The following is a 17,660-nucleotide window of genomic DNA, read 5'->3' as shown; positions in this document are numbered from 1 at the left end:
GAGAATCCCCTGTTTGCATGGGAAACTCTGTTTCTTTATTCGCTGTTATCCAAACATGCAGCAGATAAGAATTGTGGGTTGCTTTTCAAAATTGGGACCATTTTTTCTAAGATTGCAAAAAAGTGGAAGAATAAAAGGATAAAAAAAAGAAAAAAACGGTTAGAATCTGAAACTTTGGATCAGTTCTGAATCGAATAATTTAGATATTATAAATCTACAAAGTTGTGAAAAGGAACCCAACAACTATTGTGGGATGCCATTTATCAATACCATTTGTATGCTTTAGATTAAATGTCCAAAGAAATGCGCAAGGGCTAAAGAAACATCACTGTTCTTCAAATTCATTTCCCAACTTTTATCAGAGACAAACCCAACACCTTTAAGAAGAGGAAAAAATTGATTGGTCGATCATAGAATTGCCTTTTTGTAGTTGGAAATTGGCATACATTCCCTTTCAAGTAAAGAGAATTTTTCATAGTTTTCAATAGGTTGATCTTGATTGCAAGAGTCCAGAAATCCACATTGCCTTATATTTCAGCAGTTAAAATTTGTACATCAGAGCTTTGATCACATAGAAATTAAGCAGGATATGCAACTCCTCTAAACCATATATAACTAGTATGTAAAGAAGCTGAAACTTACAAGTAGTACACCACTCTTAAATATTACAGCAAACATTTTTCAAATCATTTATTTCCAAAAACATCTGAAGACCATTTGCAGCAATGGGTTCTAGGAGCTGGGTGTATATAAATATTGAAGTTTGTCAGCGTAGTCTATGAGGTCGTCAAGCTCGTCGTGGCTGATGCATCCATCTTTATTTGCATCAGCACGTTTCAATCCTTCCCAAGCTCTGTAACCAGGGATAACCGCACCCAACTTGTTAAACGCTTTCTTTATCTCTTCCTTGGTGAGCAAACCGTCCTTATTAGCATCAAAATCGAGGAAAAACTTCCGTAACTCATGCTTAGTAAAGGCCCGGGGGGGAATTGAACATGCCTTAAGTGTCATTTTGTCTAAAGGATTTTAAGATTTGGCTGTGAATTTGTTAACAGGGAAAGATATCAGAGGCTGGTTTTGCTCTCTTGGAGCTGTGATCTTGGGAATTATTGAAGCCATGGAATTACTAATATATAGACCCCTAGGTAGCTGCGACTCTACGAGGGATTGAATCTCGAAGCCATGGGCTTTGTGAAAGAATCTTATGCAACAAGTTGACACGTAAGTTTGATTTTAGTGTATGAATAGTCTGTTCTATTGATAACTAACTTGCTACTGGCGTAATATAAGGATTAATTTTATTTATTTAAATATGTATAAAAATATAAATTAATATTATTTAATTACTTATATATTAAAAATATACTTAATACATATATTATAATTAAGACATCAAATTATAATAAATTGATTACAATATCTCTTGAATTTAAAAAATATATAATAAGTGATATTTATATTTTTGAATTAAAAAAAAGATTAAAGAATTATAAAGAGAGTTACCAAAATAAAAATATTCATTTGAAAATTTTAAATTTAAAAAGAGATCTTTAGATGAAATTTTAATTAAATAAGATTAATTTTTTTAAGTTTTATATTTTTATTATAACTTATTGAGATTTTATATTTTTAAGAAAAAATAATAGAGAATTAATTATAGATAATTTGGATAAAATTTTATTTTTAAAAATTTTGATATCTGAATTTAAATCGTGTATAATAGGTATTATCCATGTGTCAAAACAAGAAGATATCTATCTAAATGTCTACGTGATAAATTTTATTAATTTTTTTTTGTAAGAAAATTTAGGAGTAGATAAGCTACTTAATTACCTAAGATAGGTAGTTGCAAGTCGTGTATTCGAAATGATTTCAACAAATGATCACCGACAAAACTCGAATTTAAGATCTCTTCATCGAGGAGAACGATCTTAGTCGATTGAATCAACAACTTATTGATTACTTTATTAAATATTTTTATATGTTATAATATAATTATATGATATGATTAGGGATGACAATGCCTTATTCACCCCGATGGACCTGATTTTTGATAAATCTTATTTAATTTTGATTCAATTTAACATCTAATTATTATTTTTAGTATTCAATTTCGATTCAATATATATAATTTGCATTCAATTTGTCTATTTAAAATTAATTTAATAATTTTAATTTAATATTATATTAATAAAATATTATTTTTAATATAAAATATATTTTAATTATATATAAATATAATCTTTTTATTAAATTAATATTTTAAATTAAAATATTAAATAATAATTTTATCAATATATATATTAAAATAAATAATAAAATATATATTTTTATATATTCTGACATAAAATACCTTAAAACCTGCTTTCAACTTATTTTTTTTTAAAAAAATGCTCAATCTGTTTCTCTATCTCTAACTCTTAATTTTAAAAAAATCTCTCATATCTAATCAGACAGATTGAAATTATTTGAGTACAGATTATTTTAATATCCTACTCAAAATTAGATGGGCTCAGATGCTCTACTTTAGTTGCATTCTCTTTCCAATTTTTTATTCATCCAAATCACATTGTGCAACGGCAAGCCAGTGGCAGTGCTCCACTTTAGTTTCTTATCCCGTTCCATTTGGGATTGATTGTATTGGCATACTTTACTAAAATCAAATAATTGAACTTTATAAACATCAAGCATCCAGCATCTTACTTTACCAGTGGCACGTGAAAAATGAAAAGACAAGCACTCAAGCAACATCTTTCTTTTTTGAAAACTTATGGCCCTGTTTGTTTTAAGTAAAATTCTAGGGAAAATATCATTGTTGATCATGACGATATTAGAAGATGTCATTTTAACGACCAAGGGCTGATGTCAGTTCCAGTCAAAGTCAATAGTGGCACAGCATTAATGTGTAAGATTCCAATCACTGTAAATGCAATTCTCGGATCAACTGCATGGATACCTATAAAACAGAAAAAAAACAAAAGAATCTGGGAAAACCCACATGATTAAATTAATTGATAGCAAGACTCGATTTGCCCCTATAACACCATGCATAAGATCAGAAGCTTAAAACCTGAAACTTGCAGGCTATAATATCGTACAGGAATATTAATTCTTACATCAATTATGCAAACGATTTATTAGAAATACTACTAATGAGGAAAGTACGGAATTTTCTAACTAACTAACGTTGAAGTATCCAAGTTGATAAGCGTATTCTATGAGGTTGTCAAGCTCCTCCAGGGTGACGCACCCATCCCTATTTTTATTTACATGTTTGAGTGCTTTCCAAGCTCTGAAACCAGGGAACAGCGAACCGAGTCGATCAAACGCGTTCTTTATCTCTTCCCTTGTGAGGATACTGTTCTCATCCACATCACAATCAAGGAATACTCTCCGTAGCTCCTGCTTACTAGCCGTCGTGCGTGACAAGTCGCCTTTCGGTTTCGGAACGTGGTAAACCATGTTGTCTAGAAGGATTTCGATCAGGTAGATCGGCAGTATATATATATATACTAGTATAGAACTTCAATGGAGAGAGAAGATTATATTATATACAACAGGCAGGGCTCTAATTCCTCTTTGCTGTCCTGATGGATCACTTGTGATCTTAGGGAGTACGAAGCCAAGGATTTATATAGACCCCCAGCGACCAATAAGGCTAGCTCCACTTATTGTTCTCATCGATGGAATGAATCTTGTTTACGAAGGTTTGAATTGAAAGATAAATCCTATTAAAAAAAATTAAAAACTACTAAAATTTAAAGGTATATGCAGAGATTGTACCTAAACTGTTAAATATTATTCGTTTTAATATAAAAATTTTATAATTTTATCTTATAAAAAATATTTCATAAATATGAACTTAAGTTTAAACTTAAATATCATAATGGATCATCAAAATATCCCGATATATGATTGAAATTATATAAAACTTTTATGTTAAAACTTGACATACTTGTCAAATTTAATACAAAACATATAGAATTAGGGTCACACAAAGTATTAAGATTTTAGAAGTAATTCTTATAGTGTAGTATATAAATCCATTATGATTAGTGATTGTTTTAAGATACAAAAATCTATACTTAACTTAAGAGATATTATCTGTTTTGATTTGAAAATTTTATGATTTTATTTTATAAAAAATATCTCATTAATACAAACTTAAATCTTAACTTATATATTACAATAAATCTTCAAAATATTTCAATGTGACATAATTAAGATGTTACCATATATTTGAAAAATGAAAAAATATTTATGTCAAATGAAAAGAGGACAGAGCCACAGAGGGAATAGGTTCTCCGTTTAATCATCCACCCTCACTTTCCAACAACTACGGGTAGTATTGCTAGGTAAACAGATAATCTGATAGTGTTATTTCTTATATATATAAACCGCAAGAATTCTTCCTTTGGTAGGAAAAAAAAAGGCATCTTCTTCTACAAATTGGATCCGGACTCTTGACTAAACAGTAATAATCATCAGTAGATCCTACTGTTGATATACGAGTACTCAAGAATCTGGCTTCAAAAAAAGTTCTAGAACAGTATTATACGAGATCTAGAACGTTAAAACGTAAAGCCTGTTGCAACTACAGTATTCGGTAGTTATCCTTCCAATATCAAATCAACTTCTAGATCAAGTTGAAGCATCTTTTTATGCCCACTCGTTTGTAGAAAATGAACGCTCTCCACGAATCAAATAGCATCTTTCTTTCTTTGAAAATCCATTTCTCCAATTGTTATTGTGAAAAAAAGAACAGGAATATTGGTAATAGAATTGCTTTTCAAAATGGGAAGCAGGATTCCTTCACTTTCGGTGAGATGTGTGCAAGAAAATAATCCTTTGGTCTCAATAGATGTGACGTAACATATGGGAAAATCATGGTAGGAACAATGCTATTTTTATAATAATTCATGGCCACAATTGGAAGTAGGATGACAAAATTTATATGAAATTGTCTTATCTGATCTGGTTTTATAGAGTTAATTTTTTTTTTTTAAAATTTGATTTAGGATTGGGTTGAGTATATTTTTTAATTATTTATTTAATTTTATATTTATATATTATATTATATTAAAATTATTAAATTAATTTCGAATCGGATTGGTTTTATGCATATATAGGATCGAATTGGGTACAAAAAATAATGTTTTGATTTTGAATGTAAATTTTATGAAATCATATCGAAATCAAAATGAACAAAAGATTACTTTAACTTGTGCTAGTGCCATCCCTAATTAGGTGTTCCTGGTCCGGTCTTGAAGACTTATCCTGGATTCATTTGTAAACCCAAATTGTTGACTACTAAAATAATAAAAGTTATTATTAAAGTAAGAGGGTTATACGAAAATAGCCTATTTTCTGATATGTTTAATTCTTCTTCAACAAACTAATATCAACCATCACGTATACAAGCAAAATAGAATTCACATGTCAATGAATAACGATGAGAATCTCTAGGATCCAAATGAAACTTCAGTTGATAAATAAGTTGTATAACAATTTGGACCTGTGCTTGGCGTTGCTAGCTTATTAATTAATCTCAAAATTAGTTGTTTTAGAAATTTATCTTTTGTCTTCCAACCATTTTACTTTTCCTGGTGATTCTTCTTTGTTTTTGAGCTGCAGTACTTGTTCTAGTAATTTGTTTTGGAAGGAAAGAACCCTTCCCTGCCGTTTCTTTTTTCCTCGATTACGAGCTCATCCATGCTTGAGCTCATAGAAGGATGGAAGCCTCCACAATTCCTTTTAATTAGGAATTTTATCACCTACTTCCAACCAAATTATTTTCTAATTTATATGGATAGATACTCATGCCAACCAAATTATTGGTTTGAAACTTGCTTAATTTGACTTAAAAAATGATAATACGAAATTAAAACTGTAGCAAAAGCAAATAATTATACAATATTATTTATTTAATTAAATAAAAAGAGGAATTGCCAGTATATTCCTCTTTCCTTGTACAAACATCATGCTAAGATAACATCAACTTGCATTTACATGTCAAAAGTTGAACATCTAATTGCATGGTACGGTTCAGAAAAACATTTATTATTTAGTGGAACAAAAAGAACACACGATTATATATGATATATTTTATGCACTATGGCAAACTACATATGCTTAACGAAGCCCAGAGCCGTAAGCATATTCAATAAGAGCATCAATTTCACCGCCATTGATGTATCCACTGTTATCAGTATCAATGTATTTGAGGGCCGAGGCAGCTTTGTACCCAGGCAAAAGAGCTCCGAGGTAATCAAACGCATCCTTCAGATCGTTCTTGTAGAGTCGGATTTCACCTTGGTCATCCTTTTTCCCGTATTGCCTGAATACCCTCCTCAACTCTTCCTTGTTTTTCGATGATCCTGATGAACCAATCAATGATCTACGCATGTTTAATCTTTTGGAAATTTGTTTTTCTTTTTTTTTTTTTGGGAAAATGTATTCGGGCGAATTACTAGCTGATCTTTTTTTTTTTTTCGTTTGTTGAACTAAATTTCTGCGATATGTAGGGCTTGGGAAGCCACGGGTTTATTTATAGAGGTCTTGGCATGGCAGGATTCCTTCTTGGAAAGAGAAGTTGCGTAGAGAATTGAACTGGAATCTCATGCTTCAAATTGACACTCCCACTTTACACGGTATATAAGGAACGATATTAATGTAAATGCGGAGAAGGAATCCGATTCTCCACTTATATATATATATATATATATATATATATTATATTCTTTACTCTTTAGTAGTTATCACTGTCATATCACCTATATGATTAAATTTTTCCATACCAGTTGTTTGAAAATTACTACCTTTTTTCAATTAAATTTTGAATAATTTTCATGGGAAATGTTTGATGCACTCTTCAGTAAGGCATTCTTAAGGTTATCAAATGTCAGTTTGTGATCTCACTAAAGTTTCACAAGATGGATCATGTCAATGTTAAACTATAATTTTATGAAAATCTGAATCGCAAATGGCAGCTTTTCTCCCTATAGATATACTTAATCATCCAAATATTTCTTTTTTTCTTGTTAATTTTATACAATTGACCACTCTATTATATATAATGGCATATTCAAAATCTTCAACCATGAAAGATCAGCAAAAGACTTCATTCGTTGATATTAAACACCTGTACTATCATGGAAAAGTGGGGCAGCAATTAATCGTGGCGCCACATATAGTCTCTTATTAATACAAAAATGATCTGCTTCCTGGAAGGTTAATTCTTCGGCTTTCTTTGTTCTAGGACCTTACGCAAAGATAAGTGCACTGTGGCTAAATATAGTTGATGAAGACTTCCAATTGTATCCGTGTAGACAAACAAGAGATTTTATCATTGCCATTGTTAAGCTAAAGGATGAGATTTTATATATCTTTGTGATGGTAAATAAAGAATGCTGAAGAATATAAATCCTAGCCGGATTTGGGGTTTTTTTTTTTTTTTTTTGTGAAATGGCATTTGGGCTTTTATAACAATCTAAAATACGTATTTTTAACAGAGAAAAAAAAATTGACATGTCCAGACCATCTAAAAAGAAAACTGTGAGTTTCATGAGCCTATTCTTCAAGCTTGACAATAACTTTGTTGGTCTAAACATCATGACTTAAAGCACACAATGGCCCGAGATAAATTTACCTCTAACAGGACTTATTTGTATGAATCATGAATGAATGTGAAACGAACATGGGCCACTTCGGCCTAATTTTCCATCTGAGATAGTAGATTGTAATTCATCCGTTGTCTATGTAAATGTCATCAGGGCTGGTTGATATCCTTTCAGGTGAACCTGGACCAACATCAAAGGCATTACTACTTCTTGAACTAATATTTTGGGAAGCCCAACGTTGCCCGACCCAAAAATCAAGTATACCCAACTTAACTTTCTTCGAATATTCTAGCCTTTCTCAAAAAACATTGAATTGAATTTTATATAATATACATATAAAACTTATAATCTAAAAGGAATCATGGGTCAAATGATGACAGAACTCCTGAAACCACAATTTATCCAATTCCATTGTTTGGATAGAGCTTTGGGGTAATCGTTTTAGTTAATTTGAGGTAACAACAATAGAGAAGGAAATGAAAGTGAAATTCTACTGATTTGGCAACCATATATAGAGTATTCCGTCATTAACATAATTAATTATAATGTTAAACATTTTTATAAGTATTTCATTAAATTTAAATACATGTATAGTAAAACTTGAACATTTAATTCAAAGATAAAATGTTTGTACTATCAATTAATAATGGAATTTAAAATTTTCATATATGACGCTAGATGTTTCATACCTTCATGTGTTCCCTAATTGTCAGAAGGTGAAGAGTAGAAAGTAGTCTATGCCTATAAAAAGCATTATTCTCACGTTCCTTTGTACAATTACAATCTTTTCTTCTACTCTCAAGTTATAATTTCTTTTGTACTAGAAAATTTTAGTTAAAAGGTTTTTTTTTTTTTTTCTAAGTTAATAAAGGAGATAATATTAAATTCTGCCTTTAAGAGGGGAGTTCATGAAAAATTAATGTAGCCATTGAACCAAAAAATATTAAACTGAAATTTGGTGGCTAGGGGACAAGAGTATGAGATTGTGGTAATTACCATTACGTCAAGTCCAGAGACCAAGGCAGTAATATGAGAAAGGAAGAACCAAATAATAATTTTATTATGAAATAAGGGATTAGGTATTATTTGTTTGACAAGATAAAATATTCTGCTACAATGGTGTAAAAAAAAAATTTTGACGTGCCATGACCCTGCAACCACCCTAGGTACACCTCTGGTTAGGCCATTACATTCCGGCCAAAAAGGTTGATAAAATTAATGGACCAGGAATATAAATACTAACTTTTTATGAGTTAATATTATGAATAATTTTGAATTAAAATGAAAATTTTAATATGATATTTAAATTTTTAATGTGATTTTTGAATTATAAATATATTAAATTAATATAATATTTAAAAAATTATTTATTCGTCATGTGTTATCATTTAAAATTAATTACATTAAAGGTGAGTACTATATTATTTATAAATTTATAATTTAGATATCACATTATAAATTTTTAAAATTTAAATATTATATTAAATATTTTATTATAATTTAAAGATCATTTATAATATTATTATTTTTTAATTAAAGAATAAAAGTTCTTTTATTGTTGTTGCTAAAATTGTGTAGACCGATTGGATCGGTGAGAAGGAAGATTAGAGTTTTGGCCTACTTTCATTTCCTTTAAAGAGGTGGGATCATCTTGCATACATACATACATAAAATAAAAGTTATATGTGGTTGTAGATCAATTTCTAATTAATTGCTGGTATATAACTTAATTAAAAAAGCTGATAAAAATTAAGTAATCCCTTTTCAAATGTACATAGTAAAATTACCCTAGTTTTATATTTTACAATCTATTGAGTTTGAAATAACTTGGCAACCATACTTTGTTTCACAAAATTAAAATTCAAACACATGATACATGTCATAAACTGTAACATGATTGACCATAAAAGTATAATTTGTTCCATAAAAAAAAAAAGTATAATTTGAGTGGTTATAATTAGGCCCATAGACCCAATATGGTTTTCTCCATAGTTGCTTTGCCATACTATTCCCAAACCATAATATTTAACTGAAAACTGAGAAGGAAAGAAGTGAAGCCTTTATGAAACTAGAGCTGTAAGTTAAATCCGAGAAAAAACAAATTGATTTTACCTAATTTGTGTCACCCTTGGTAGTATTACTAGCTAGAGAGTGATGAAATTAGACAAAAGAAGTTAATGAGAAACGATTATACATTATACAAGATTCAAATAGTAGTATATTACAAGCAGCATGACACTGTAGAGGAGTTATTTTTTTTAACAAAGTGGTTTGAAGCTTAGGAGATAAAAAAGAAGAAGGAAATTCCACTGGTGAAGATCAAACCACAGCCTTGCTTGCATAAAGCCGTCTCCTAAAAGAAGTGGTTTGGAGTAAGCCCCAAGTTTGGCGCTACTCTTCTACTTCCTCTCTGCAAGTTGCAGTTACACATGACCATTCCTATACAAAAGACACCAAAAAGGAAAACAACAAAAAGTTGAAAAAGAAAAAACTCTGGAAGATAAAAAAAAGTACAATTCCTGTCAGATCATCAGCAATTAGGTTCTGATCTATTTGGTATAGCCACATTTCAAAATGTATTCAACAAGATCATCTAACTCATCGTCGCTTACATATCCATCTCCATTACCATCAGCATGATGAAGCCCTCGACCAGCTCGCCAGCCAGGTAGATGAGAACCTAGGCTATTAAAGGCATTCCTCAGCTCTTGCTTGCTAAGACGCCCATCTCCGTTGCTGTCAGATTGCTTGAATATGGTTTTCAGTTGCGCCTCAGTTAAAGGCAAAGGGACACGGGGCACACCCTTTGACCTATGGCAACTACTATGGACACCCTTTGGCTTATTTGAAGAACAAAGCATGTTTTGGAGTAATAAGAGTAGATTGTGTAAGAGAAAGCTGCTTGCCTTGCTTTGGTTCGCTCAGCTGAGGTTTATACTTTATATAGAGCATTACTAGCTTTCTGCATAAATTCCATGTTCCAACTTATCCCGAGAGAGGGCCCCCGACGTGAAATTTAATGGGTAGAAAAGATTTAGGGGATAACAATTTTATGTTTCCACTTATATAGGATAAAGAATTTGGTATTTTTTCGAGCCTGTCAATTCTAAAATTAATTGAACATAGATTACTTTATCATCAATTGTCCAACTTGCCAGAGAGAACCCATGATTTGGAAAAAGAAAATCTAAGATTAGGTTTTGATTTCTCTGTTTCAAGGCAAAAAAAAAGGGATCCCTCTCATAAATCTTTATATGAAAATTTCTTTTAGGCCTCGTTAAAGGTGTCACAAGAGCATTTATTCATTAAAATTTTCATGTTTTATAATAGCAGGAGAGTAAATCTAAGCATCACATATTCTCAGATCAAATATACTGTGGATGAAAAAAATTTATACAAAGTTTTTCAAGTAAAATTTATAAGTTTTTAAAAGAAATTAAAAAATTAACAAAAAATTTAACATAAAAATCAATAATATGTAAAAGTATATTTAAAATATCATTTATAATTTAAATTTAATATTTATTCAACAATAAAAATTTTATTAATATTTTAATTAAAAATATCTATTTAAAAATATATCAAAATTTATTAAATTTTTTAAAATTTTACACACTTGATGTGATGAGATTTTTTAATTTTTTAATTTTAATTTTTTATTTATATATTTTTGATAAAAATTTCATAAATTTTTTCTAAAAAATTTCATCTAAATTTTTTACTAACTTGTATTCTCATGTGATTTTATGTAATAGCACTTGATTGTCAGATTCCCATTTCAAATATGAGAGGACAATATTTGCAGGTGGAAGACCTCGAATCTTGTTCACGGAGCAGGTGTAACTTTGAGTTGTTGGATACCTATCTTCACAAAAATGAATGTTGAACAGGGTTAGTTAAATTCTTCATTTCTTTGAGATATAACAATTGCTGAGAAGATTCCTATAAGATAAACATATGTTGGTGCAACTTTAAGTGATTCTTGACCACTTTTGCCCTTTCAGAGCCTTGTCTAATGTCCTTTACTCTTCTTCAAGGAAAAAATAGAGTATTATTTTTTTTTTTGGTGCGGAAGAGTATGTTGAAAGTGTTAGAAAAAAACAAACAAAAGTATAAAAGTAATAGAAAAAAATTTAGCTTTGAAACATGAAAAATATTTTTTTAAAAGTAATTATATCTTTAAGATATAAAAAAATTTCAAAATTCTTCAAGTACAAGTAATAAAAATAGTTATACTAAAAGATTTATTTATAATAAATGAATAGATATAAATTTTTATTTAAATGATATAATCATGATTTTTATGAATAATAATCTACTTAAATTCAAATAGTTATGATCATTTATCATATGATAATTATTTTTATTCAAATATAATTATTTAAAATATGAATAAAATTAATACAAAATTAATTTTATTTATCAATAATTAAATCTTTCTATCTAATATTGGATACATCACATTTTAAACTACCAAAAATCCTTCACTAGTTTTGAATGTTGGTGCTTAATTTTTAATTTTTTACATAAATAAATATTATGAATACAATAATATATCTCTTAATTTAAATATTTAATTAGCATATATATCTTAAAATTCTAATGAAGTTAAATGATATCTAATAATTAAACCTTAACTCTTAGTGTTAGAATTGAAGGTATAATACATAATACTTATTTATTTTTCTGTAAAAGGTTTATAATCGTTTTAACACTATTATGGTTATGTCTTTATCCTATCATAAATATTTATAAGAGAGACATTAATTATTTTTGTTAAAGCAGCACCATTTTTGTACTTATATAAGTAGAGTTTTCATAATGTCTCTATTACTTTATACATTTAAATAATAAACTATATTAAAAGTATAAAAAACTCATTGTTCTCACATAATAGATCACACTAGTTTCTAAAATTTAAATTGATTTTATTAGTGTTTAACAAACATATAACAATAATTTGTTTTTACCCATTAAATTTTGTAATTTAAGGTTGCTAGTTTAAACTTGGGTTTCCATTATTGATGTCTAATAGTAAGAGTTTAAATCCATTCTACTTGTAGTACTACTAACAAAATATTTTGAAATTCAATTTTCTTTTATAGAATTACCTTTACATAAAAATGAATTTCTAATATAATCACTTCAGGCTAATATATCTAACATTTTCATTTTATATATTATTTAATGCTCTAAATATTGTTGTATCATTATTGTCATTTTAAGAAATAGATGGCATTAGTTGTGGCCACAAGGCCCACAAGATTATGCTCATTAATATAAAATTTCAACCATTCTGTTTCTACATATTTATCTATTTTAATATAATTATTCTTCTAGTACAATTAGATAAATTAAATGGATAAACCAAATCATTTTAGTCATTTTAAGATATATAAGGACTTTTTTATTATGATTTTACTATAATAAATATACTAAACTTATTAATTTATATAATTTGTTTATAAAATTATACTAAATTACAAAACTATTGTGTAATTTTTTTTTTATTCTTATCACCTCCACCATGTACAAACATGCATTATATCTCATTCAATTATCAAGATATCACACATGTTTAATTAAGTACATAACAATAACTTATTTTTATGAATTAAACTTTATAATTAGAGATTATTAATTTAAACTTTGGTTCCCATTATTGGTGTCTAACAGTAAGGGTTTAAATTCATTCTACTTGTAGTACTACTAATAAAATATTTTGAAATTCAATTTTCTTTTATGGTAATTACCCTTACATAAGATTGAATTTTTAATATAATCACTTCAGGCTAGTATGTTTAAAATTTTCATTTTACATATCATTTAATGCTCTATATATTGTTGCTTCATTCTTGTCATTTTAAGAAATAGATAGCATTGGTTGTGGCCACAAGACCCACAACTTTATACTTACTAATATAAAATTTTAACCATTTTATTTCTACACATTTATCTATTTTAATACAATTATTCTTCTAGTACAATTATATAAACTAAATGGATAAACCAAACCATTTTAGTCCTTTTAAGATATATAAGGACTTTTTTTTTATGATTTTACTATAATAAATATATTAAACTTATTAGTTTGTATAATTTACTTATAAAATTATACTAAATTACAAAACTATGGTGGCCATTTTATTTCTTTTGACTCTTATCACCTCTACTATGCTCAAATATGCATTATATCTCATTCAATTATCAAGATATCATATACGCTTAAACACGTTGCTATTTTATTTTTCTTTTCACTATTTGGTGGTTTTTTTTTCAAAGTATGAAGCTTCTAAATCCACTATTAAAGAAAGATAACAACTCTTTTTGTCCCATTTTGCATGTCTCCTATTGATTTTTTTGGTTCAAATCAATTCAACTTTGACCATAATTTTTATTAAAATCATAAATTTAAAAAAATTTTAACAACAAGATTTATAAAGTTTGAGTGTCAAAATTTTCAAAACATATTTATATAAATTTTAATTTAATATAATATTTTAAAAAATAATGGTCAAAGTTGAATTCATTTGACCAAAAAAATCAATAGGGGAAATACAAAATGGGATAGAGGGAGTAGCAAATATATTCTATATCTTAATATTTTCTTCTCATAAAAGTTACAAAACTTTTATTTAAACTCAATATGAAAATATACATTAAAAAGAGTGATGTCAAATATAATTACTCTCAATTTTTTTTTAGTATACTCATGTTTTCTATAGTTTTCTTTTGAGACTTTCATACCAATTCATGGATACTTATAAAATTATTTTATCATGAACACTAAAACTATATCCACCATGGTTCATGTCATTAAGAATAACATAATTTTATGTATAACAATGCAATACTATATATAAATAGACCTGTTCATGGGCCAGATGGCCCGTTTGAACCCAAAAGCCTACTCGAATTTGTGATGGGTTTGGACATAAATATTAAGTCCATTAAATGGACCTGGATAAATACATGAAACCCGATAAAAAAATAGGTCTGGGCTTAGGTTTCACCATTTAAGGCTCAGGCCCGACTCAACTAGATCCAACCAAAAAATTAAAAAATATTTTTTTTATCATAATAGGACAAAATCCATTTTCTTTATTTTTTTATAATGAATAAGGTTCATTTGGTTTATTACTTATAATAAAATAAAGTCTATTTTTTCTTTATACAAAACAATGGTCCAATTTTAAATTGCATTCAACAAAATTAAATTAGACCCAAACCCAAGTAACTCATAAATTCAATCAAAATTAATTAAATTAGTTAATTTAATAATTTATAATTTTTTTCAATTTTAAATACTAATGCTTTATATGGGTTTGACATTTATTATTACATGTAAAATGGGTTGGAGTAGAAAATAATCATCGAAAAATCAAGTTGGGCCTGGACTTACTTAAAATACTAAAATATCATGCTAAGTCTAGCCTAAACCTGACCCAACCCAACCCATGAATAGGTCTATATATAAAGTTTGTGTCCAAATTATCAAATACATGAAACTGTCCACCCAACAAATAGAAAACATTTTAATTAGTTACAAAGAGTTATATAATTTCTCCAATTAAATTGAAGTTATCTTTAATAATATGTTTATTTTTTTATTGAAACAATATTATATAAATTAAATAATATGAATAATGCATTATTCTATTGTCAATAAAATACAATAATGGAATATGGATCATAAAATACAATTTTATGATAAGAAGACATATACTTGCTTTTTTTCCAAAAAAGATTTATAAATTCATAATTTTTTTATGCTTTAAAGTAATTCTCGAGAATTTATCATTTTGATTTCATAATCATGGTCTTTCCAAAATAAAACAAGGTTATAAAATATTCATAATCAAAGTTAGCAAGTACTTCATTTCGGTTTTATACTCATGACTATTCAATGTCATAATTAGGAAAATTCACATATGACATATTATAAAATCATAAATCGTAAATTAAATAATTTAATTTAAAATCAAAATATTAAAAGAATAATTCATAAAGAAGCAAAATTCAATGAAAGAAGCAAAATTCAATGAAATTCAAGGTCTCCAATGAATCTTTAATCATTAATTCTTTTAGTAGAAAATAAAAACTAGAAAGATAATAACAAAAAATTTATCTTATTTTTAGTATTTACTTCACCAAAAAATTATCTAGGCAATTGAAGCTTTCATGTAAGGTGTTCGTCGACAGGATTTGGATCCAGGTTCTTTATTTCGGCTTGGATTTTAGTGGCTTGTCCAAATTACATGTAAACTATTTCATTGCAAAACTTCCTTGGTAAGAAATTTAGACCCAACTTTGAGTTGTTGGATATCTATCTTCACAAAAATGAAAGTTGAACAGGGTTAGTTAAATTCTTTGAGATATAATAATTGCTGAGAAGATTCCTATCAGATAAACATCTGTTGGTGGCAACCCTTGACTGATGTCCTTTACTCTTCTTAAAGGAAAAAATAGAGGTTTTTTTTTTTTTTTTTGTATGCGGAAGAGTAAGCCGAAAGCCTACGCACACTTTTGAGAAAAAAGGGTTTGTGGAAAAGGAATTTTACATGGAACAATGAAAGCTCTTGAAACCAACGCAGCATAAATTCTACGGTTCTATTGGGGGGGGGGGGGGGGGGGGGTTTGGATAATCAGGATTTTTTTTATCCGCGGTAGAATTTTGTTGGCATTTTATTCCTGAAAGATCTGAAATAAAAGAAAGTACAATTCCTGGCCGGTCATCAGCAATTAGATTCTGATGTATTTGGTATAGCCACATTTGAAAGCGTATTTAACAAGATCATCTAACTCATCGTCGCTTATATATCCATCTCCATTACTATCAGCTTGATCAAGCCCTCGAGCAGCTCGCCAGCCTGGTAGATGAGAACCTAGGCTATTGAAGGCATTCCTCAGCTCTTGCTTGCTAAGACGCCCATCTCCGTTGCTGTCAGATTGCTTGAATATAGTTTTCAGTTGCGCCTCAGTTAAAGGCAAAGGCGCACCCGTTTTCCTTTGGCAACTAGCATGGATACCCTTTGGCAAATCTGAAGAACAAAGCATGTTTTGGAGTAATAACAGTAAGTTGTACGTGTAAGAGACAGTTGCTTGCCTTGCTATGGTTCCCTCAACTGAGGTCTATACTTTATATAGAGCATTACTGCTTTCTGTGTAAATTCCATATTCCAACTTATCTCCAGAGAGGGCCCCAAAAATTGAAATTCGGTGGGTGGAAAAGATTTAGGTGATAACGATTATATGCTTTAGCATATATGGTTAATATCATAAAAAATTTTTAAATTATAGTGAATGCTTATGTGGATTTTATATTTTAAAAATTGATCTTTATTTAAAGTCAATCATATTAAAAAGAAGTATTATATTAATTAATAAATTTATATTTCAAATATCACATAAATTTTTTTAAAATTTAAGTAATACATCAAATATTTTATTATCATTTAGATATTATTTATGGCATTGACTCTTCCAATCATATAAAATAAAAAAAATAATAATATTGTTTTGAACGTGTAACTTTTAAAATTAATTGAGCATAAATTACTTTATCATCAAATTTCGCGGAGAGAACCCATGAAATAGGGTCTATTATTCTAAAAAATCTTGATATAAAAAATTTCTTTTAGGTGTTGTTAAAGATGCCACAAAAGCATTTATTTATTAAAATTTCCATGTTATATAATGGCAGGAGAGTAAATCAAGCGTCATTTATATGCTTGATATATATTCTCAGGTCAAATAAACTGTGTATTGCTAAATGATTTCATGTAATAGTATTTGATTGTCAGGTTCCTATTCCAAATATGAGAGGACAAGGTTTGCAGGTGGAAAGACCTCGAATTCTATTCATGGGGCAGCCGACCAAGAATCTCTCCATTTGAGAAGAGGTCTAAAATTTTCTGAACAAAATTTTGCTTCAACCACTTTGATAAATTCTTCGGATGCTATGAAAAGAAAATATTATGCTAAATCATGTAATTGAGATTCAAATTTTAATATCTATAATTCTTATTTTTATTTTTATCT

At 28.4% G+C, this 17,660-nt stretch overlaps 3 protein-coding genes across 3 annotated transcripts; all 3 read right to left on the bottom strand.

The window, feature by feature from the left end:
* Nucleotides 1-2,840: 2,840 nt before the first annotated feature.
* Nucleotides 2,841-3,462, bottom strand: LOC149520589 (calmodulin-like protein 5). Its single transcript, XM_089748242.1, has 3 exons — nt 3,187-3,462; nt 3,078-3,084; nt 2,841-2,956 (listed from the first exon to the last, which is right to left on the bottom strand). The coding sequence occupies exons 1-3, from the start codon at nt 3,460-3,462 to the stop codon at nt 2,841-2,843; spliced, it is 399 nt and encodes a 132-aa protein (XP_089604368.1).
* A 6,331-nt stretch (nt 3,463-9,793) lies between these two features.
* LOC149520588 (polcalcin Bet v 4-like) lies at nt 9,794-10,639 on the bottom strand. Its single transcript, XM_089766996.1, has one exon. It carries the CDS (start codon nt 10,478-10,480, stop codon nt 10,169-10,171), a length of 312 nt encoding a protein of 103 aa, XP_089623122.1. The 5' UTR covers nt 10,481-10,639; the 3' UTR covers nt 9,794-10,168.
* Nucleotides 10,640-15,864: 5,225 nt separating this feature from the next.
* Nucleotides 15,865-16,883, bottom strand: LOC149520587 (uncharacterized). The gene is made up of 2 exons (XM_089748220.1): nt 16,866-16,883; nt 15,865-16,751 (listed from the first exon to the last, which is right to left on the bottom strand). The coding sequence occupies exons 1-2, from the start codon at nt 16,881-16,883 to the stop codon at nt 16,362-16,364; spliced, it is 408 nt and encodes a 135-aa protein (XP_089604346.1). The 3' UTR covers nt 15,865-16,361.
* Nucleotides 16,884-17,660: the final 777 nt, after the last annotated feature.

The sequence above is a fragment of the Durio zibethinus genome, chromosome 1 (assembly GCF_047325235.1).
Source record: "Durio zibethinus cultivar Kanyao isolate XHJ-2024 chromosome 1, ASM4732523v1, whole genome shotgun sequence".
NCBI classification, from domain to species: domain Eukaryota; kingdom Viridiplantae; phylum Streptophyta; class Magnoliopsida; order Malvales; family Malvaceae; genus Durio; species Durio zibethinus.
Note: the sequence above shows the minus strand (reverse complement) of the source record. Positions and strands in the feature narration are given on the sequence as shown.

What these genes read in the sequence shown, in the direction of transcription:
- LOC149520589 (XM_089748242.1), bottom strand. Translation starts at nt 3,462, where the DNA reads ATGGTTTACCACGTTCCGAAACCGAAAGGCGACTTGTCACGCACGACG.
- LOC149520588 (XM_089766996.1), bottom strand. Translation starts at nt 10,480, where the DNA reads ATGCTTTGTTCTTCAAATAAGCCAAAGGGTGTCCATAGTAGTTGCCAT.